General features: G+C 40.4%; 1 protein-coding gene across 2 annotated transcripts in view; it reads right to left on the bottom strand.

Annotated features, from left to right (window-relative positions):
* Positions 1–322: 322 nt before the first annotated feature.
* Positions 323–23,504, bottom strand: part of ptprea (protein tyrosine phosphatase receptor type Ea) — a 25,995-nt gene continuing 2,813 nt past the window's right edge. The window contains exons 2-20 of one of the 2 annotated variants that reach the window (XM_083904020.1): positions 13,492–13,569; positions 12,820–12,916; positions 12,264–12,337; positions 9,959–10,095; positions 9,298–9,388; positions 8,924–9,000; positions 8,763–8,799; positions 8,575–8,672; positions 7,851–7,970; positions 7,529–7,692; positions 7,086–7,221; positions 6,786–6,935; positions 5,435–5,528; positions 5,241–5,317; positions 5,000–5,134; positions 4,722–4,847; positions 3,453–3,604; positions 2,836–2,971; positions 323–1,843 (exon numbers count right to left, since the gene is read on the bottom strand). In XM_083904020.1, the coding sequence (XP_083760146.1) occupies positions 1,769–1,843; positions 2,836–2,971; positions 3,453–3,604; positions 4,722–4,847; positions 5,000–5,134; positions 5,241–5,317; positions 5,435–5,528; positions 6,786–6,935; positions 7,086–7,221; positions 7,529–7,692; positions 7,851–7,970; positions 8,575–8,672; positions 8,763–8,799; positions 8,924–9,000; positions 9,298–9,388; positions 9,959–10,095; positions 12,264–12,337; positions 12,820–12,916; positions 13,492–13,564 (2,049 nt within the window). In that variant the 5' untranslated portion in view covers positions 13,565–13,569 and the 3' untranslated portion in view covers positions 323–1,768. Of the gene's footprint in view, positions 1,844–2,835; positions 2,972–3,452; positions 3,605–4,721; positions 4,848–4,999; positions 5,135–5,240; positions 5,318–5,434; positions 5,529–6,785; positions 6,936–7,085; positions 7,222–7,528; positions 7,693–7,850; positions 7,971–8,574; positions 8,673–8,762; positions 8,800–8,923; positions 9,001–9,297; positions 9,389–9,958; positions 10,096–12,263; positions 12,338–12,489; positions 12,627–12,819; positions 12,917–13,491; positions 13,570–23,504 lie in introns of those variants that run through there. The other variant, XM_083904019.1, reaches the window with a different exon arrangement.

Here is a 23,504-nt window from a genome sequence, read left to right as displayed (position 1 = left end):
TCAAAAATATGAACTTTGCTCTGCTTAGGATGTAATTTAGTGTCAAAAGTGACATGGAGTGTACAAAGGTTGTGAAATCCGAGCGACATCCCACTGTGGACATTGTGTAGTCATTCATAAAGACCATACTGTACGCGTAGTATAGCTTGAGCTTTCCCAGAAGTGCCCGCATAGAGTTAAAATGAATGTCACATGTTGCAGTGGTACAATATTTTTTTTTCCAACCGAGTCAAATAACCTTTCACTGACCAACAAAGCACTTTTAGATTAATTTAATATTGCAACTTGCATTTCAAAGACATTGCCAATCCAAAAAGGAGACAGGACACCCACAGAGAAAGAGCAAAGGCAAAGAGCTGTCGTCGTAACAGACCCTCTTTTATATTCTCAAAAGACGGAAGAGAAGCTAAAGGAAAGAAGACATGGGTTGTTTGAAGTCAGTTTTCTTCTTTTGCTCCATGGCACATCTCCCACAGACAGATTGTATAGAGAATATCACCTGACAGTTCCTCGCTGCTCAGCGACTTCAACAATGTTGGCATTTTTGTCATGTAGTATTTACATACGTCATTAACAAAATTACACATTTCACTGAGGCTTAAAGCAGAGCGGGGTCTGAATATTCCAAACGTTTGGTTTAATGTCCAAGAACCAGATGAAACGGGACTTAACTGCCTGAACAAAAATGCACAGAAAAGCTCTTTCACATTCAGATACCTGAATCTTAACCGATGCCATTTCTTCCAAAACAAACTCAAACAATGTTAGTATGCGGTGAAGTTTTTTGTTGTCACAACTCATCTAATGTCATGCCTTTTACGGACTCTTTTGCATTTAATGACCACTTAACCTCATCCTTGAATTACATGTCTATGCTCAGCCTTCCAATTAAGTGTTCCACGTAAAAAAAAAGGACATTGGCAATGATTTGTGAAATATCTCTTATCTATAATATAAATAAAGCAATACACATTGCATGTTCTTGGCAAAAGGCTTAGTTATGTGCTTTATGTTGTGCAGTCTTTTTAGCAAAATACTTTGTTGTCCACAGAGAAAAAAGGCAGACTGTTGTAACTTTACATCCATGTTAAATGCAGCTGCATACCACAAAACCAGATTAATGGTCTTCTGTGACCCAGTGATACGTTTAGCTTCAGCTACGTTGGAAACCGAACCCGAACATTGTCGTCTCAGCCTGTGGTGCATAACTTTGTTTCCTGCATTATGGCTGAGGTGTTTCCTTTTTTTCTGACATTTCCATTAGAAAAGCATCACATTGTCGTGATGGACATGTAGCTTGAGGATAATGGAAAAATGGTTTCATGTCACCTCTTATCTCGTAGAGAAATCATCAATAAATGTATTTTAAAACAACGACAAAATCAAACAAACCCAACTGTTAACATTCCTGTTGTGCTCTCCAAACGTGAAAGACCGGAATGTCATTGTCAATACATAAATACATTTACAGTAACTACAATTCTTTAAGTAAAATATATTATACAACAAAACTGAAGTAAGAGACCATGTTTAAAACACGCAATGACAAAATAATTAATTTACATGATGTGAAATATACATTATTAATCCAACCTATTTTTCCATTTACATTTTTCATTCACTGACATATGACTATATTACAGCAAGGATGGAGGAATTGGGAGTTAATTGTGGGACAAGTGCATAGCAAAATAGAAGATCATTTGACCAAGAAACACATACCAGCTTTAGAAAACAACATTAAAAACCGTGTTTAAGGCAAATCTCATCATTTAAAATTGGCATAGTCTGAGAAAATGTCAACAAAGTCTTGTACCACCCTGTAGCAGAAGTCGTATTGTTCCTGTGGGGGGGGAGGAAAGAAAAGCACATGGATTAGAAAATGTTTCCTATTGTTGAAGAGAAACAAAGCAATATTATTTGTATGCAGGGGCATGGAGCAGTAGAATTCACTTCTGAAACTTTGTGTGTGCGCTTCTGTGTGTTTTATATAGTACATATTAAAGGTCCCATATTATGCAAAATCAACTTTTTAATTATTTAAATCCTTATATTTGGGACTCTGGAGGTCCTACCAGTCGCCAAAGTGAGAAAAAAGATGATTCACTCATGTTTTTGTGGTCCTCCTCAGTCTAAGTACAAGAGATAAAACACGATGTTGACTTCCGCGCTCATTGGGACGACACAAGACGCTAAATACCTGGAATTGTTGTCTCGCGGAGCTCCGCTTTGTCCGTAAACCACAGTGCAGCACAGAGTCCTACACAAACTTCCAGCCTCAGAGGATTTATCTGTCCAGTCTGATACATGTTATATATGACAGCAATGTGCCTGCTACAGCCTGCAAATTATCACTTTTCCAAATGCTAACTGCTGTTAGCTCCCAGTAGCCTCTGTGGCTGATGTCATTTCCTGTCCCTGAAGCTTCGTTTTACTTTTTTTTTTAAATAAAATAGATACTTCTTAATAGAGCGTTCTGAACAGGGCTGTTTTGGCAGGGTGATTGAACTGCTGTGGTGCTTCATTCTTATGGTATTTTGACCAAAGCATGTCACAGACATGTTCATTGGGACACCAGGGAACTAGTCATGTGATATATAATGTACATATATATATATAATATAATATGGGACCTTTAAATGTCACTATGTACCTGTTGATCCTCTTGACAAAAGCGAATCATTTTCGGTGTGCAAAAACTGTAATGTCCCTTGTCATCACAAGATCTAAACAGTCATGTGAGGCTGATGGGCTTCATCAGTGTTGTGTGACCTCATCTGACAGTGGTTTGAATGTAACTACACTCACTACAGTTTAAAGGAGCTCAATACTCACCACCGTCTGGACCATATGAGGCCTCTGCATGCGTAAACTCTTCACAGTTTGGAACACGTCCAACAGACCTTCTGCCTTGACTCGCTCCAAGATATTGCTCAGTGCAATGAACGTACCTGTGCGCCCTGCACCAGCACTGCAGAAACAAAACTCTCATGTTAGTTTCTTGTAAATACAAAGCGAAAGAATTTCAACTGATAAAGATAATTCATTGTGTATGTCTTTGGACTACACATATTTCACTAATCTGATTGCATTGCTCATGCAATAACAGGGTCAAATTTAAGACTTTTTTAAGACCATAATGAATACAATTTAAGACCCATTTCAAATCCGTACTGGCAAAAAAGTACAAAAGACATGAAGGATGCCGTGCGGCGCATTAATCGTTTTTCTTCAATTATAATCTTTTTATGATCGTGAGAAGACAAAATCGATTAAAATTTGATTACCTTTTGTGAGATTTTAGGAGAATTTAAGACATTTTAAGGCCTTAATTTCAATTGATTGGATTTAAGACTTTTTAAGACCCCGCGGATACCCTGAATAATTATTGATTTATTGCCAGCCCTTAATTACGTTTTTTTGTGTGTCTAAAAGTGTACGTTTTTGTCTACCTGCAGTGTACGACAATGGGATGGTTCCCAGACTGCTGCTGCTGTCTCTGAACTGAGGCGATGATGTCGATCATGCCCTTCCCCTCAGCCGGGATGCCGATCTCTGGCCAGCCATGGAAGTGGAAGTGTCTGATCACCCTCGTCTGCTTCTCCTTTGGGAACGGAAATGCACAGGCAGACACACAATCAAGGTATCTCTTAAATATGATTTATTAGCAGCATAATGGCAGGTGCAATGTCGGTGTAGGTTAAGTGTGCGGCAGATAAGAGGCGGGATGATGAGTGCTGCTCTGGGAGGCAGGAACGTACTACCGAGCCTGTGAGAGGTGATGTGGGTCGAATTTAATGAAATATATGACAGGGGAGGCTCCTGCTTGCAAATCCTGAATACATCCTGCCCACCCAGCTTCCTCCAACAGCCAAGAGGTTGATGCACTCACTTGGGTATTGTTTCATTAAGAGGACGGTTGCATTACATCCTGTGAAGCCTTAAATGGGTGGAATCATCATCAGCACAGCTGCTTGAAACTGCGGTATACACACGAGTGACTTGTAAAGCAGTTTTTTTTCAGTGTCGGTTAATTAAAAATATTGGTTCAGTACGTCCTCCATGACCGTAGCACAGACTGAAAACAGTGGCAGGGTTTGTGATGCCTGTCGTGGAACAGACTCCTCTGTTAAATATTGAGATTTTAGACATTTCCCTGGTAGTTATTGGAGATTAACCCACGTTTCTTTTTAAAGATTTAAATAGTTTTAACTAATCTACAGTTCGGCGTGATCCTTGTGTACGACGTGTCTTCCTGTGACGGCACTCTAGCCAATCTAGCTGGCAGTGTGGCGACGTCACCCACAGTACGTACTCGGCACGCTTGGAACCTCGCCAGAGCAGGCACTATGCTAGTGGAAATGTGTAAATACAAACAGCATTTCACTGTTGCAGTTTGAGATTTCATGTTTAAAAAATCAAAACCTTTCCTCTTTAGACATCTGATTGTTTAAACACTTGACATAAAGATTGTTTATTAACTAGCTTTCCCTCTAAAAACAAATGTTAATAATGAAACTTACAGGAAGTGTTTTCTTAAGTTAATGTTTTTTTTAATACCTCGTCCTCTATAGTCTGTCATAATTAACCGACAAAACAAAATATAGAGAAACACAGATATACTTGATAGAGAAGAAAAACCTTTATTAGTATTAAACAGGCAAATGAAATGGTTGTTCATGCCACTGTAGCAGCTTATTTTTCGAAGTGAATTTACTCACCGGGACAAAGGTGAGTACCAAGTCTCGTAGACTGAAGGTGTCGCACAAAGTGTCTCCCTTCAGCTCCACTGTATAATCTCCATAGGTGACGGAGTCTTCTGTGGGCCAGTACTGGCAACATTTGTCCTGAAATATGAAAACAGAAATTATGATTTGTTTATTTGTGGTGATAAAACAGCAGCTTGCTATATGAAATGTAAATATTGTTAAGTAGTTCTGGCCCAGTATGAAATACTGTTAACTGTCATGGCTTGAGATTATCGGCTATCACGACTCACCTGCTCCCTCTCCTGGAGCTCAGTGAGCATTACAATGGAGTGACACTTCCATTCCCACACCATTCTCCAGAAATCCTCCACAGTGTGTGTCAGAGGGCCCTGTGTGGCAATGAAGTAGTCCTTCTGTCTGTATCCCTGTGTCAGACACAAAAACACTCCTTCAACTTTATAGGTCTGCCAGTACGAGCAAGCACATTGCTCAAGCTTACAGTAGATGCATTAGGTAATAAATTCTGCTTACATCTATGAATGATGCATTTATGTAATCCGTGAACTCCTGGCCTCTTCTCATGGAGAGAATAACTCTGTTGAAATCATCTGAAATGAAAAGAGAACAGTAAACTCCTCACAACATGTTCTCAGAGCCTCAGGTATTCAAAGACTGAGTGGATCTATAAAAATAGTGTTGAAATCATTGTTTGTTTAATACTTTACATGGGATAATTTGCAGCACTCTGTTCTTCTTCATGTTGGCAGGAAGGTTCCCCGTTCTCATGTTCTCCTTCATTATACGCATGTTGGTCAGTTTCTGGGCAGAGAACAAAAGCAGAGTTAAAGTTAAAACAACTGCACAAGTTCACCATCTAGTGCTTACACATATTAAGTTAGCAAATAAAATACATTGCTTATTTCTATGAATATTTAATGTGAAAGTGAGCTATATAGTCAACAATATTAGCCATTAGCAACATGTGAAACTAAACATATGCTTCAGTTCAGTAGTTCCATCGTTATGAGCATAAAACAGTTTAGCCCTCTTGTCCCAAATGTCATGCATACTTGCACCTTTACTGACTTAATTCGAGTGCTGTATTTTATTTTATGTTACAATACTTCAACATTGGTAGAATATATGTATAATTAATCCATTAATGATACACAGTTGACCTGTTTTTCCCTCAGTGGGCTGTTGAGGATGTCAGATTCAAAAATAATCAACCAGGAGAACTTGTGATGACCTGTGTGATTAAGAAGTGGAAAGGCACTCCCATTTCCTTTTGTACTGTACGCGGCCTGTACACTAAATGGAATGCAAGACATTGTGCTTCCCTAGTTTTGACAACCATGCAATGTACAGTACTTTCCCCAGTACATTCATATGACACGTACACTATATGCAGCTTTTATTCAGTCACATCATTTACACACTGCTGGTACAGCCACTAATATAATTAAGGGTTCAGTGTCTAACCAAAGACAATTTGCCAAATGACATTTCTTTCTCCTGACCCACCCCATATATGATGATTTTTCAATGGAATGGGTTTGACAAAACCTTAAATAATTTGTCCACAGATCTAACATTCAATGACTGACTGCATAATTTGCTGTCATTTAAATGTACAATTTTTTTTCCAAAAACCTGGTGAAGAAATCGGTCATCAGAATTAGTATTTCTAGTATAAGCAGCCTGTGGTATTTCTGTTATCTCTAATTTTGAATTATGTTGTAGATTGGAGGGTGGAGCGGGTCACCTTTGAACCAGAGATTTGAGGGTTTGACCCCCAGCTCCTGTAGTCTACGTGCTGCTTGTCCCTTGGACAAGATGCTCCTGGCAGCTGTGACTGCAGTGTAAAGCACTTTGAATGGTCATGAAAGCTAGAAAACTAAATCAGAATACATTAAAAAAGTTATTTTGACTCATGATTTTGTTTTTGGAAAGGCCAAGTGGATTGTGTACTAATAAAACTTATTAGTGTCCTATAAGCTTTTTATTAGATAACAATTTCTCTGTTTTTCACAGCATAACAAGATCGATATATGGCCAGACAGTAACTCGTCTTACCCTAAACTCTTCCTCTAGACCAACCCGGTCACCATTTGCAAAGGTGTTGTGGAGTTTGTGCAGATGTCCTTCCAGAGAAGACACGTCCAGCTCCGTGTCTCCATAGAGGTAGTATTCAAGCAGGGCCTGGTAGATGAATGAGTACTGCATCTGGGGTGAGAACACACACAAACACATCACATACAGACAAAAGAGGACCACAAATCAGTATTAAATAGAACATTATCAACATGTTTCACATTATGTGACAATGTGATGTCATAGCCTAACTGATGGGCACTTGTTCCACTCCCTACTCACATCTGTCTGGATGAGCTGTGAGCGCTGTTCCCGTATCTTGGAGACAAACCCAAACACATCAACCTTCTGCTCAGCATGCATCATGTCAATCATGCCATCTATAACAATGAAGGTTCCCGTCCTCCCAACACCAGCACTGCAGAGGAAAAAAAGCAAATGACAGACTCAATGAACCACTATCCTCAGCTGACACTTGCATGTTAATGGACAACAAGAATGAAAAAAAGAGGCATCTGTGCTTGTAAACATGTTTTGTTGACATCACTGGAGATGTTTCCAGCCACTGAGATGGCTTTGTTTACCCACAGACACACAAAGATGACATTTAAGCCTAAATATTTATCTCCATAGAAACCATGTGGATGAATTAAACCATTACATGTAAACATTCAAGTAAACAACAAAATAAACAACGAGTCCCATTTGTCCCCACTCTCTCGTACCTGCAGTGAACCACAATAGGCCCAGCGCAGGGCGGATTCACAGCCTTGACCTTCTTGAGGAACTTGAGCATGCCGATGGGGGAGAAGGGAACGCCAAAGTCAGGCCAACTGGTGAAGTGGAGCTGGGTCACCAGTCGAGGAGTCTTAGCAGCATCACTGGCTTGCTACAGAGGAACACAAACACAGTATCTTTGACAACATAACAGACGTGTTCTGACCCTAGGGCAGTATTATGTGTCTTTACAACAAAAGAGAACTTAACAACCTTCCATGTTTACAAATACAGAGAGAGAAAAAACAGAAGTACTGCTTTTAAACTTACATATTGTACACAGAACTTGCGTATGGTGTAATCCACAAGGACAGTGAAGTCTTCTACTGCCACCCTCACATTCCCGTATGTCCAACAGCCCTGATCTGGCCAGTACTGGCAGCACTTGTCCTAGGGAGAAAGAACAGCCATTATTCAGTGTATTAATTACTTGATACTCAGACCTTCTGGAACACATTCAAGGACTTTCCAGCGGAAGCGTAGTTCACATGCACAACGCACATGCTTCAATTTGACAGCCAGTCAGTGCAGATTAAGTAAGAAGGGCGACACCACTCAATACAATACAAGACTGTCCTGGGTGATTATGATATTGCCTTGCAGGACTTTATTACACATTATGTAGCCATTGATTTCAGCCCAACCTCACGCTGATTCAAATCTTCACCAATTCCCTTCTCATTGATTTCTTTAAGCCTTTCTCCCCCTCTCCTCTTGTTCAGTGAAATAGTTCAGGTTCACAGCAAAGACTGTGCAATTACAGGAGAACAACTGGTGTCAAAGGGGAGCTTACAGGTGTGAAATGAAGTTCAAACTCGAACCAAAAGCAGCTTAAATTCTTTTTGAACCACACTTCTTCTCAAATCTTTTTGTGATGCTCTATTAATCCCAACAATGAAATCTACTTCTTAGGAAAGTCAGAGCAGAAGCTTGGAGCTGGTATGGAGCCGACACACGGTAAGTACGGTAAAATAAGGCTGTAAAAATCACTCACTTCTTTCCTTTCTTTCAGATTTGTCAGCATGACAACAGTTGCTACTTTCTGCTCCCAAATCATTCTCCAGAATTCTGCGAGAGTGTCTTCTTTAGGGCCTGAGAGACAGCAAGGTTCAGCTTTATTTAAATATGAACTTACATTTTTTTTATAAATGAGTAGACTTTTCCATGTGTGTTATCTCTTACCTTGTGCTGCTATGAATTTCTTCTTTTCCGTGTAACCCTGTTAGTAAAGAATATTATTTTATAGAACATTCCCAAGACATAAACAAAGTAATTATACTTGGCACAGTTGGTGTTGCTAATGGTCACTAAGAAACACAAACATGACTGAAAGCACAACTCACATCAATGTAAGAGGCGTTCACGTAGTCTGAACAGGGATTTGCATCCAGCTGAGTCAGCATCACTCTGGAATGATCATCTGTTGAAGTTGGGAAGATATGAGAGAAAGAGTTGGGAAGTGAACTTGAGGTGAATATTTAGGATCCAATACCCTTTAATATGAATGAGGTTGCAGATCAATAACGAGAATCACATAGAGACAGCTAAGGTTACACAATTTACATCATGGATTAGACAGATATAAGTGACTGAAACAACTGTAAAAAGGACTAAGTGGTGTTTAATTGAATGAATGCATTAGCCACACACAAAGGAAACTGTGGGCTCTGGGCGTGACTGAAAAAAGTCTTAGTTCCTAAAAAAGAGACAGACTCACAAGGAAGGATGTTTGGGTATCGGTTCTTGTCCTTGTTGTCGTCCTTGTTGGCCTCCTCGTACGTTCCCTGGGCATTACCTCCTGGCAACGACTACAAAACAAAATGTTTTTGGTTTTTTTCACACAAGCTCAAACACTGCAAAAAAAAATACACTCAGCATTTTACAACCAGTGCATTGTTGCGCTACATGCATGGCTTTGTTCACTCTCGATGCAGGCACTTCCTCTGCTACCTACAGTAAACAGCCGTCCATTAAACGCGAGCACTTTGACTTCCTCTGTCTGCGCTGACAAACCGCCTGAATAAAATCATACCTTTATATGTGACATTAACCATGACTCATACTCATTATTCTGACTCAGATCCTCAATCATTGCCCTAAATAGGTACAGGGGTATTTTGTTGAATGCATGAGGGTGTGTATGTGTAATAATGTGACACAACAGAGTAGCTTTCCATAAAAAACAAAAAAAATGCATGCATAAGTCACGGAATTAATCTCGTCATCAATGCTGTAATAATTGTGGGAAAAGCCCTTCAAATTTAGCTTCAAATTAAAATAGTTTTGCAAAAAGACACTGTCCTTGAGTAAAGACATTTTCCAGACCCCTTTAAATTAATCAAGTCATAATAGAGATAATGGTAAAGTAGGATCCTTACGTTGTACTCCTCCCTGAAGAGCTTGCCATCATCAGCAGAGCGGAGCCTGTACTCCTCTTCGAGGTGGTCCACTAAGATGGGGAAGAAGGTCTTGGCAGCTGAAGGGGATCTGGGCAGAAGGACCACCGTCTGTTGCTCTGTGGGGAGAGCAAGAAATGGATGTGTCAGCCCTGCTGGATGGAGCAAGTTTATTATGGAAATGGTGTTCAAGAAAATGACAAATCAACTTGGAATGTTAACAGTTGTACTAGTAAATTAAGTTGATGTCAAAGGAGTAAAGGAGAGGTTCAGAGAAATTTGTATTATACCTGTGGTTCCCAAATGTATCTTCTTTTTTTTACCTTATTGAATTAAAGTAGACCTTCACAACATCACCCATCGACGGAACAACTGCAATGTAATTTATTCTGCGGTTATCCCTACACCACTGGCAGTTGGGACAAAATGCTGCTATCAGCTGATCAGCTGCTCCTGGCTCTCCCAAGTTGAAAGTCATCGGACAGACGTAGTTTGTGGTCACTGCTCCCAAACTTTGGGACAAGTTACCTCTTTACATCAGGCAGGTCTCTGCACTTCCTGTCTTTAAATTGCTTCTAACAGAAACCCGAGATTTTGCTTTTGTGTTCTTATTCCATTGGTGTCTTACTGAAACATTTTTTACTAATTTTATTGTCTTTTTTATTATCTTCTATGTTTTTTTTAATGTGACCATATTGTTTTTAAAAGTGCTTTATAAATAAAACTGGACTGACTAGATGTCTATTCAAGTTAATGTCAAACTAGAAAGTAAATAGTGTTCCAGGAACACTTTCACGGCACAAACTTGACTTTTTATATTCCCATCCTTTTTAATGACTATAAAGTAAACTGTGCATTGTTTAACAGCTACTCAATAATTCAAAATCAATTTAAGACATATATTACTTTAAACTAATCTAATTCAACCACAGTATACACTCATTGAAGCTATTTCAATAATTTATACATCAACTTGAAGGAAGAATAATATTTATCATTACTTTCTGCTTGCTAACTTTATGTTATCTAATTTGCATGTGTTAGGTTAAATATGTTGTATTGTTCAACAAATTGCAATTTCTACTGCTGGGCAATCATGGCAGTTAACTACTTTGCACAGGTTCAAGAAAAAAATGATTATGAAACTGATTTCAAATCTTAGAACACGTTGGTGTGAGTTTTCTTCTACTTCAGTGGTTAATTTAAAGAGAAGTCTGTGATCACCAAACATTAAACGGGTGTTAGAGAACCAAAGCCCCCCAGGGAAAAAGCCTGTGTTTCTAATAAAACCTCTGTTAGGTACCCGACTTTAAAGTTATGTTAGTTGTGTTGTCACAAAACAGAGACTGACAAAGTGCGAAGAGAGTGTGAGTAACACGAGGTTCCTGATACCGCCACCCTGTACGTATACCTGACCTGCGGGTACATTGGTGTATAACGACTCTGTACTGTATCCACACTCTAAAACACAACACATACAGCACACACACATGTACAAGTCAGAGAACACAATGCTGTTATTAAACATTAATTAATTTAACAACAAATGTAATTCATTGAATAGCTTCTCAATGTATTGTTGCAATATAAATATTTTGTGAAAATCCTTTAAACTATAAACCTCAATGTTTTCCCCAGTCTGATAAAATATGATCGTCATTAAATATAAAACCACTTTAGGCTAATATAAAAAAAAAAATTGTTGTTGATTTTTAACGAGTATGAGGATCAGCAGGGTAATCTTTAAAACCAATCATGTTTACATGTTGGTACTGGTGGGTGCACCTTTTTTTTCACTGCCTAATTTCCTTTTAGATTTCCTCTCTGCAAGAATATAACCTGCTCTGTGCATTCCTCAGTAATGTCAGATAAGAAAATAAAGGAACGGTCACAGTCTTCTAGAGTTGTTTGTTTCCTGTAAATGTCTCGCATACATCAGCCGTTTCTTAAAATATCGTAGCTTTGAGCTCAGAGACCATTGCACTTATCTTTGCACCACCTTTGAAACACTGTTTATTAAATAGACGTTTTCAAAGATAGTGATGATAACAGATGATCACATTAACCACAGGAAGTGTTAAAACAACCACAGTGCAATGGTGGAGCCATCTGCACATTCATTTTCAAATATGAAGCTGCTGCATCCTTTTTTTTTTTTTTACCTCGTGTTTCCCCTCAAAATACTTTCTGTGCTTCTTTCTGACTGCCAACCTGTCACCCTCACAGTTCCAAATCTGCCTCACTGTCTCTAATAATGCTCAGAATAATCCATTCACAACAACGTTACCTTGTTCCTCCAGGATGCCATTTGGTACCTTCTTGTCAACTGTTGTGACAACTGGTTTCTTCTGGTTTTTTAACCTGAAAGGAGAAAAGATTCAGTTAATTTAATATAAAGAAAAGATGTCACAAGAAAATACAAGATTGTACATGTAGATGATGTGCAGGGTAAAAATAATTATGATTATACAGTTTAACACACAAATAAAAAAAACACCATGCCTCCACCTTACCATCTGAAGCTTGAGAAGCTATTTTTTCTCATTAGCTGATAACTTTGAGAGACACAACTCTAGTCCAAAAGTGGTTCAGAATTTGCTCTTCACCCTCCTCTGTTGCGCAGTCTGTCCTCTGTCACAGCCAGTCCTCCTCTACTAAGCATGACAAGGAATCAACGAGCCCCACTTCCTCACTGGGCTCCGCCTCAGTGACTAAAAGAGGAAGTGTTCGTCACCCTGAGCTCTACCTCTGCGTCTGGCTCACAGCCAGCCGGTTAGGGAGTGAGGGTGAGGTTGGTGAGTCCTTGCAGGGTGGGGATTTTATTATTATTTCTTTTTGTTTACCTGAGGAAGTACCAGGCTAGTAATGCGATGATGAGCAGCAGCAGGGAGAAGACCAACACAGTGGGGAGGATGTGACGGCTGGAGGTTGTAACGCCTTCTGAGGAAGAAGGAGAGGCAGACGTGGGGGTCAGCGAGAGCAACCTCGAAAAAAGAAGCAGGACGGGGAAGGGGGGCATATATTTGTGTGTAGAAACACTTGGCTGCATTCAATACTTTTGGATCGGAGTATGAAACTTAAAATCAATACCTGAAACAGCAACCCAACCATCCATTTTTTCTGCTGGCCACGAGACATCTTTAATAACTGCCTTCAACTGTATTTTGTCTACAGAGATAAGTATCAGCCCATTTGTACTGTCGGCATGTCTGACAGAAAATAAGCGGCTCTAAGAATGAGCCAGGAGTCACAGCCAAGCAGCCGGCTATTAGCTGTGTTTATAAAGATACACAGTAAGCCGTAAATTACTGTCCAGGGCTGCACAAGTTCATTGTGATCCCGTAATAACAAGGCTGTACAAAAGGCTATTATCAAGTCAATGCAGGAGCTGCAGAATATACATAATAACCATATCCTGGGGAGAAGTGATGACTGCAGCCGGGCAGCAAAGGAATTTTGTTGATATTGCAAATGAGTTGGTGTTACTCAGACTCACATGTCCGAAGTGTTCTTACCTTGTGTATGGTTGCCATTGCCGGTGGAATTTGAAGTTGTTGTGGTTGCCACCAAGAACAGAAGTGGGACCATTGTGACTGCAGAAAAAAAACAAAATGCAGACGGATATTAAGTTTAGCGCTAGGCATGTCTGCAAAGCCAAGTTTCGTGAGAACATGGCCGCCGGACAACATCTCTATTCAGGGAATACAAAAGCTATTGACACATCTGAAGCATATTACTTTATTCATGACCGTTGCTTTCAGGAATGTGCTCATCGGTGCAAAGTTCATCCCAGACACAATGGAACAGCACACTCATATCCTGGTCATTCATTACCCCTGTCATAAAACCCATAGTGTAATGCCAGAAGCATCCACTTGGTGGCACAACAGTCCAAGTCAAAGGACACGCTTTTTCATCATCACACCCATTGACAAAAAGAAATTGCTAAGATAAAGCCAGGTGGGAGGTGAATACATTTTAAAATATCTAATTTAAATCAGTATTAAAAGAAAATGTTTTAATCTGTGGTGTGGACTAAAGTGTGTAATGTGTGTTTACAATCCCAGCCCAATACAGTGACCCCTACTGACCTCACAAAGCATGCGTTCCTGCTTTAATGTGTTTTATTACACTGAGGAACGAGTTTACCCGGCTACAGTAGAAGAACAGCTGATTTCAGCATTAAGTGGCACTGACTCATCCATAAAACATGTGATTTACAGAACAGAGCGTGAGCAGGGTCTTTGCGTGTTGTGTGACAGAACGCGCAACAGACACGGTCAAACATTCAACATGCAACATGCATGCTGACAACAAGCCCCGGACGTCAGCTGACACTGATCCACAAATGAACGCTTCAGCTGTGCTAAACTGTATGTTTCAGATTATGCAGAGTGGGGCGGCAAGAGGCTTAACATGCTCTGCTATTTGCCATTTCCCCAACCCCCCTCCTCCTTTATACCATTACCACTCAAACATTCATTCACATGCCCGGCAAGACATACAAAAGATGCATGCACACCACAGTGACCTGCAGACAGACACATCTCAAAACGACTCTCATCATCTCCTCATTTTCTTGTGGCAGAAGAACACAGATGAAGAAGAATGAGAGAGCATCTTCTATTGATTCTTGTGTGTGTGTGTGTGTGTTAGGAAGCAGTTCTTCAAAGGTGTGTGTTTGTTTTTTATTATTATTTCACCTTTGCAGTCTAAGTTGGTCTCTATGCAAAGTGCACATACACAGAGGTGCACTCATCCTATAATGAAGTGTGCGTTGTCTTCCCAAGCCTGCAGGTGTGTGTGTGTGTGTGTGTTCCTTTGCAGCTGCAGTGAAGAGGAAGCCCAGGCCAAGTGCATAGTCAATGAAGACACTGTGTCGAAGCCTCCACACGCTGTGCTGCAGTGTCCTGTAATGTGTCCAGGCAGGACAGCAGAGGAATTTGGGGGCCAGCTAAGCAGAGACACCGACTGCTGCTGCTGCGGCACGGAGAGAGGGAGCAGAAGGTCCAGGTCAATAATATTTCCTGGAGCGATTAATAAACTCTGGCGTGTCAAGGCACTGCTCTGTGGGGAAGACTGATGGTAGAATTCTAATGAGAGGAAGAACACCCCCCACACCCCCCTTCTCCAACTGTCCTCCCTCTTTATTCCCCCTCTCTTTAAAGGGATCCCTCTGCAAATGTCACACGCTTGGATGAGGGGGAGGATATTGAGCTGAGTTAGTGCTGTGTGTATAAATCCTGAGTGCAGGACTCTGTGTACAAGACTTGAGGTTTCTGTGATGTGGAAATACACCCAAGACCCATTTGGGACTTTCAACTACACACGCTACATTGAATTGTATGTATGCTCTGTTTGTTTGTTTGTGATAGTGCTCAACAGGGACACCCAGCAGCGCGCTCATAGCCAGATCTCAGGCTCTAACTTGTGGTTCAGAATTGCTCGCTTCTTGTAAGCATCCCCCAGTTCGTGGCTCCCTCTTCATCACCACTGGAGATGTCGTCCCATCCCAATTCATCCTCTGACCCCTCCTCATCTGATCCCAGAGGAACACAGCCTGCTCATCCAGTATTCTCCAGGCATTTTCTCCATCTTATCACTGCAGTGATCTTCAGGTTGACCTCTTCAGCATCTCCTCTATTTTATTTTTATGGGGAAATGTCCCTCAAATTCCTTCCTAAATAACGCTGCTTCCCATTCCTCTGGATATCTAATCTCTTTTTTCCCTTGACTTCTTCTCACTCAGCATAAACCTGCCCCTGACCACAAGTCGCAAATCAGACCATTAATGTTAGACAACACTCAGCCAGGGTCACAGTCTGGGCAAACGGCTATCATCACATCGTGTGAGCTCTCATCTGTGTATTGTATTCTCTATTTAGCACTCCTGAGCTCGCCACCAACCATCAGCCATAATGGAAATAGGTCATGGGAGATGTCAGCTCCGGGGTAGTTCCAAGGCGCCCTTATTTTGTGATAGGAGACATTTGCGAGTAGCCTTGGGGAAGGTTATTGTCCTGGTTATTTCAGTGGTATGTGTGTCCCGAGTTATAAATGCATAGATTTAGAGCAGTTTCATGATGAGCCAGAGTCTTACACGGCAGGATATGGTAAAGATGGGATGATCCTCAGCTTTTTTAAACATATATTATGTCAGGATACAATAGGATATTTACAAAGTCAGCCTTATAAAACTCACATGCCCATATTCAGATGGTGAACTGTTATCATTCATCACTCATTGTATATTAGCCAGTGTCGGAGCTAAATTGACTCCCTTTTACTCAGAGATCCTATAAAATAGCCTTAATTTTCCACAAAACATTAATGTTGCATTAGTCAAGGCTCTCGTCACAGCCGTATAGACAGAAGGAAATCATTTGAGCAAACTCTAACTACTTTAAGATCCTATTAAACCTCAGATAGTGGATAGGCGACATTAAAATAAGGGAAAAATGGGACGGCGAATGAAGCACGGAAGGTCCCTGGCTGGATGTGAGCCACAGACGCTATGGCAGATGGTTGGTACCAGTGCCAACACAATCCTACACTCTGATACCTGATAACATATAATATGGCACATTCATTTTCCGTCTTGTTTTGGCAAAAAATATATTACCGGTTTTATGATTTCAATCCATTATCTTTTAAGTATACACAGCATGAACATACAGTACAATGTATAGGTTGTGGCATGAGCAAAGGAGCTGAGAATTGAAAGATAAATAAATAAATGCATATCGCATAAATGCAAATGCATGACTGGTCAAAGTATGGATACGTTACATATAAATGATTGGTTCTCTATCCTGCTGTAAAATATTATACGTAGAAAAAGAATGAAAAATTGATGAATTAATGTAGATTATTATCTGAAACTTTAATGGTGTGACTGAAAAACAATGTAAGGAGGATATACTGCACACTGATCATCCACAACATACAAAAACAGGTTGTATTTTACTAGGCTAATGAGTGTATTTGAAATTAAATTATTTATTTGCTCATAAAATACAACTTGCTCTTTTTTAGTTAGATTTGTTTTTAAAGGAAAGCACAAGGCCTGTGATTTCCAGGTCCATTACTATACAGTATAACTTTCCCATGTTTGCCATTAGCCAGTCAGAAAGCTGTTAGCTCCGCATCTGTGTCAACAGTAAACTTGTATTTATACAGCAGATAAAGTAGTCTTGATAAAGTGCATTTACTGCTTGCATTAAGTAATCACAGTTTACGTGCATCGACACGTTAAAGCGAAACACTGTAGGATTCCATTCATTCATTAATCTTCTGCTGCTTTATCCTCCACATGAGGGTCACGGGGGGCACTGGTGCCAATCCCAGCTGACATAGGGCAAAAGTTGGGGTACACTCTGGACAGGTCGTCAGTCCATCACAGGGCTACATAGAGAAAAAAGTAAACCATCCACCCTCACTCAATCTCACACCAACGGTCAATTTATAGTGTACAAATCTGTATGTTCTGTGGGAGGAAACCAGAGAACCCAGAGAAACATCCTGCACATAATGTGGGATTTCATCCTTCAAAAATAATGTCTCAATCAATTTACAACAGGGTGAATGTCAGCTGAGCCAGTCTGCATCACCTGCGTTGGCACTGTGGAACTTCCAGTTTCTGGTCCATGCCAAAAAAAAAAAAGAATGTCAACATCCTACTTTACAGCATACGTCATAGTTTCTGTTTTTAATATCTTGAAATATAAAACAATGCAATTAAATGTGTATAAAATGCTATAAAAACATACCATTCTACCTGGTCTGAAGACATTTGTACATTAGAGGTCCTGCTTCAGTATCATTGGTTTGTCAACAAATGCCCACGTTACCGCGACATATTTACGACAGCTGTGCCAAACACCGTTTACCAACTGTAGATCGGACCCCAAGAGCAAATCCTCTATTGTGTAATTTTAAGAGGCAGACTGCACTGCAGACCTTCCCCAGCACAAGACCTGCAACTACTGAAGCAATCAATTACGACACTGCTGCAAACAGCACTGAGACCCAAGGCCACTCACTGAATGAGCTGGAAAAAAAAACTCTCCAAGAACTTTATTTTTAAAAAGGAAGAAGAGAGTATGAACCTGATCACAATACTGCTTTTTGTCTCTGCCTGCACACAGAATGTCAACACTTAAGCCACAGTTATGCTATGTGTTCACTCAGACCTCCAGCACCTGGTATGCACTGTGTGACTCAGTTTCCACAGATTACAACCTGCCACTTGTGAATACCTTCATACCTCACAGCACACAAACAAAACTACAGACATACATCATGGTGTAGACGGCAGAATATATGAAGGCAGCCAAGGGCATTTTTTTGCTGTAGAGGAACTTAAAGTCACTGTGAATTGCTTCACTTTTATCTCCAAACAAAGAAGCTGATAAACATTTTTTCGACCGCGAGTGTTTTTTTTTGGAGAATGAACTATCCGTCTCTGTGGATTTGTGGTGTCCTTGTGGTGTGCCGCTCTGTCCTGCCCTGTTATTCTTTTAGTCAGTGTTAGCAACACAAAAAAAGCCTAAAACCTGAAGTGACATAATAATAGTGCTGCAGCCCTGCACCATTGTCTCACTAATTAGCTGCAGATACCCAACAATCTGTGCAGACAAACCTTCCTACAAATGGAATATAAGACAGAGAAATTGGTTGTTTTTGTCTCTGAATGCCGCGTTCCCTAGCATCATGTCTTCCCTTTGACAGAGCGCTGGTGGTTCCACTGAACCCGCTTTCTCTGGGCACAGAGTCTCTCTGTCTCTTCACATCCATCAGCTGGGGAATTTAGAAAATGGACTGTGGGCGTAGGGGCGATGTGACAGGGTGAGCAGGCAGTAGGTACATTATGTCCTCAGAGCAAAAAGCTGCCAGATTGTTTACCCTTTAGGCCACAGTTGGTTTGTTTTTTTTAGAACTGGAACCTTTACGATGGTTTTTTTAAAAGAAACAACTAAAGTCTTCTGTGCATCTTCTCCAGACTGAATTTAAAACATGTTTGTGACCTTTTTGTTCTACTAAATCTGATTAAGAACTGAACGCACCCAACCCCCCACCCCCAAAAAAGTGTTTAATTAACATACAAATGATATTTAAAACTGTTGTGCATAAACTAAATATAAACATAAGTCAGTTATATTCAAACCGTTGTCGCAAAAAGTGTACACGATGCTGATTAAGTCTACCAGATCCACACGACTCCGTGTTTATCAATATAGCTGTGGTTAGATCTCCGGTGGCGTTCTCTCACTGCACACAGGAAGGGATATGTTTTATAACAAGACAGATGGAGGCAACAGCACCATTGCGCTAGTAAAGCAAGACAGGCTTGTGTGATTTTCTTTATTTAAAGCGTGCTCCAATGTGAATCTGCCTTCAGCCACCAACTTCCAGGCTGCTCAGCCCACCCTCAACGACAACCAGCCTGCAAGGCACTGGTTTCTACAATCAGCCTTGAAGGCAGCTAAGGCAACAATAAATATATACTCCCTTTACTGAAATTCAAAACAAATACCTTTGGTTCTATTGATGAGGATCTACACAACCCAATGATAGCAGGACAGAGTCTTGACTGCAGAATGTTTAACAAGTGTACACTTTCTAGGTTGTGCTCGTTTCACCATGTCCATGTCTCTGTGCTCTCTGCCTTTAGGGAGCTGTAATGCGTAAACCTGGCCTGGGTTTGCTATTTACAGACAGGGCAGCACACTTCATTCACAGTGTTGACTGAGGAGATAAAGCTGGGGCATCCATCTGCTTATGCAGATGTGTGACCACTTCCCATGCAATAAAACCTCAATGGACAAGGTGCTCAGTATTCCTCTTTCTCTAAATATATCCCTTTACTTTTCATTCATTATCTGCTTTGAATCCATTTTAGACTTTCAATAAAAAAAACACTATACTGCTGTTCCTCACAATGTGTTCCCATGGTAACTTGGCCACCAACACGGTACCTGTGAGATGTTGAATAATCACCTTAAGAGAAATTTTTTTTCACAGCAATACCTTTTCAATGTCAATGTACAGCTCCTAAAACATGTCAGACACAACAAAACATCTAAGGATAACTCCAAATATAATCTGCAATCCATAACCAACAATATAAAAATATCAATGATTTGAGATAATTAATATTATGGAAGATGATGATACATCATGTCCGTAGTTAAAAGGTCTATTGTGTACAAAGTTGTAGTTGAATATTCCTCACCTCACCCTTTCAGTTATCACCAAATCTCACTGCAAAACACATGGTGGTCCAAAACAGCAGCCTACACACAGCTGTCCTGGCTCCTGATAGAAATATCTCATTCTGGGGTGATGAAAAACAACAATTCATACAATCAGGGGATTGTGCATTAATCTTCAGTGTCTGCCAAATTAAAATAATTTCACCTACATGTCACACACTGGAGCTTTAAATTCATTTTACAGCTGCCCACCACTATCCCACTGTCAATGGTCTGAACTTGTGTTCACCTCATTCCTGTGATAAGCTCCACCATGAGGTGTTATGAGGAAGTGACGCTGGTGAGTCAAAATTGCTGGGGAAATCTGTTTAAAACTAACATTGATATTTGGCAAACAGCATACAAATAATAATCTCTTGTGGTGATAACACATTGTCTGTACTTTGTTTTCAAGTTTAGCAGGATTCTGCTTCATTTATAAATATAAATAAAAACTATGGCTGCTTTCTACATGTGCAAAAATGTTACATACATTATTTACATCACGGGACATTGCTGTTTATTTAAGTGATTTAAGGCACATTTTTAGTGAAAATTTAAATTAAGTTCTGTTAGATATAGTACAAAAAAACAATGTTTTTGGTCACATCAAGAGAAATAACAAGTTAAATTGATTGTTTTTATTAGATTTAATTTTTTTTAAAGAAATTCACATCATGTAAAGCAGCTTGAAAAGAGCAGAGATGCACCTTTAGTGCACCTTCCAGTTGCACAATGAACTCCTGTTGTGAAGCCTTGAGATTCACAGTTAGACCAGCTTGATAGTTTTTGGATGATACCATCTGTAAATCAAACTGGTGTCCACTCATGTGCCAAATTTGATAGTTTCCCACTGACTTCCATTCAAACAAAGTTCTTTTTGTCACCAACAGACCAGTCAACTTCCTGAACTTTGCTGTTCAAACTCGAAAACCACATCCATTTTTTATGCAGTCTGTGGTCACACCACAACAATAGCTTTAATTGATTTCTCTAATCGTAATCAACGATTCCAGCATCAGTTTTAGTAAGCGACAGTCTCTCAACATCTTAATCTTTTCACGGAAACAGCAATTTACTGTATTATTGTTATCACAGAGCAGAGTCATAGTGCACTATCTCGCACTAGCACTATTTATAACACCATTTGAGTAATACATCTGCCTCTGCAGCTCTACCTTTTTTTTGCCACCCTTCTTCTTCTGGATTCCTCCCCTCCTGCGCTCCTAGCATTGTCATTAATCAATTCCTGCCGGTTTCCAAGGCACCCAGACGCTGTGGAAGTGGTAATGACCTTGGAGACCCGCTGGCTCCGCTCTGCAGCGTCAGCCCCTCCACCTCTACATGGGAAACAAGTGCAGGAACTACCACGATTTGGAGAACACGCATATCTGCTTGTGTGTAGATTTGTTTGCCTGGAGAAGATTACAAAAATGTTTAATGAATTAGAGAACAATGGAGAAAGAAGCGTGCTAGTGTCTTGCTGGCAACCAAACTGGCGCTGGTTGCCAGTTTGAGGCCATAACATCATACAACATAACATGTTGACTAAGATATGGCAGCCACTGTGTCTGACCCTGAAAGCTCTGCCATTAGGGGTAGTCCTCAATGGAAATGGGAGCTTTTAGCTGCTGCACATTGGTTAACATGGTACTCAATGAGGAGCAATTATTGAAAATCCTCTTAAAAACATTCCCCACAACAACAACATCCGAGAGCAGCGCTCATTTAAAAGTTAATGTCTGTGGTATTAATGGCATTTAGAGGCTACGCTCACATTCTAGTAAGGTATGAAAACCAAGTGCATAAACGGCAGTAAATATATACCACTGTGTGGTGAAACGCCACATCTGACCTTACACATGGTCAGCCCCAACACACACAGAGTAAGGTGACATTTTAAATCAAACACCTGTACAAACACTACATGCATATGTTGGCATGCAAAGATAAACTGCCTGGCTGTTTGGCATGAAAACCACACCCACATGTGGGTGAATGCATAACCACAAATGCTACAGCAGAGCTCCATGGGAAATACATGAGACAGGGCCTGCCATCATGCCAGAGATCACTCTGCCAGCGCTCCATCATCCAGCAACATGTGTGTGTGTGTTGGGCAACACTCTCCCACTCAGGGTCTCATCATGTCCTCCTGGCCTCTTACACTTCCCAGCCTGACAGCAATGACCACGAGGGCATCCATCTTTCTTTCGCCCCAACACTTCAGGGATTTACTCCATCTTCTCTTTCAATTATTTTGAGGCAAAGCAATTATGGCCTGGAATCATAGAGTCATCGATGGCCATCGTAATGAGCGGCAGCTGGGCTGAAACTGTCGAAACCAGTGTTGTGACACATCTCATTATCACCCAGCACCCAGAGATTACAGACGCTCTCTGGTGTGTGCAGACACGCAGAGAGAAAGAAAGAGAGAGAGAGAGAAGAGAAAGGCCTGTGTAGAAAATTGGGAACCTGTCAGCATGGTGACAAATTTACTGCTCAACTTGTGGGACAATTAGGAAGAGGACTATATTTTCATCTAGTGGTAAACTAATGTATATGAAACGATCACCTGTAGACACTTCTATATTCTCACCTTAATTCTTTACATTAAAGGACAATTTGGGAATATGCCAACCTTTTTGTTTCCTTGGATTTGTTTTTGTAAACTACAAATAGAAGCAATTTGGAGAACATAATAAACAAGTCATTCATGGAAATAAATTAAGACTTTTTAAGGCCAACAAAAACAACTAACACCCACAAGCAGCGGTCCCCTGGACATCCTGCAGCTGTGGTCACTTAATGCAATAAATAAGTAATTAGCCACAACCAGAGCCTCCCTTTATTGGATGAAGACATAAAATGAAAAAGCTGCACTGTGTTGTACTTAGTATTTTATTATTGCAAATTGCAGATATGAAGTCGCTGGCTTCTTAAGCCCAGTAATTAACACACATGTTGTTTATTTAATCTGTACAAGAACTTAAATGTAGAAACAAGTTGAGGTTTCATGATGGGGAAATACATGTAAGGTCCGTTTCATGACAGGGTGCAGTGCTTTGTGAGAAACCACACAGTGCAATCACGAGCCAACGACTGCTCCCTTCTTTAGCGTCGTTGTGCTCGGCCGAAAACCAAGTTGGTCGACATAGATTATTTATCTTACGCATCAATATTAATGAAAACAAAAACCACACTTCCCACTATCGTGAAGCACTTCTTACCACAATCAGTATAGCTCATAGTCATTAGGGTCAAACATATGAATA

The sequence above is a fragment of the Microchirus variegatus genome (assembly GCF_963457635.1).
Source record: "Microchirus variegatus genome assembly, chromosome: 17".
NCBI classification, from domain to species: domain Eukaryota; kingdom Metazoa; phylum Chordata; class Actinopteri; order Pleuronectiformes; family Soleidae; genus Microchirus; species Microchirus variegatus.
The sequence above is the reverse complement of the archived record's forward strand: the minus strand, read 5'-3'. Positions and strand labels throughout refer to the sequence as shown.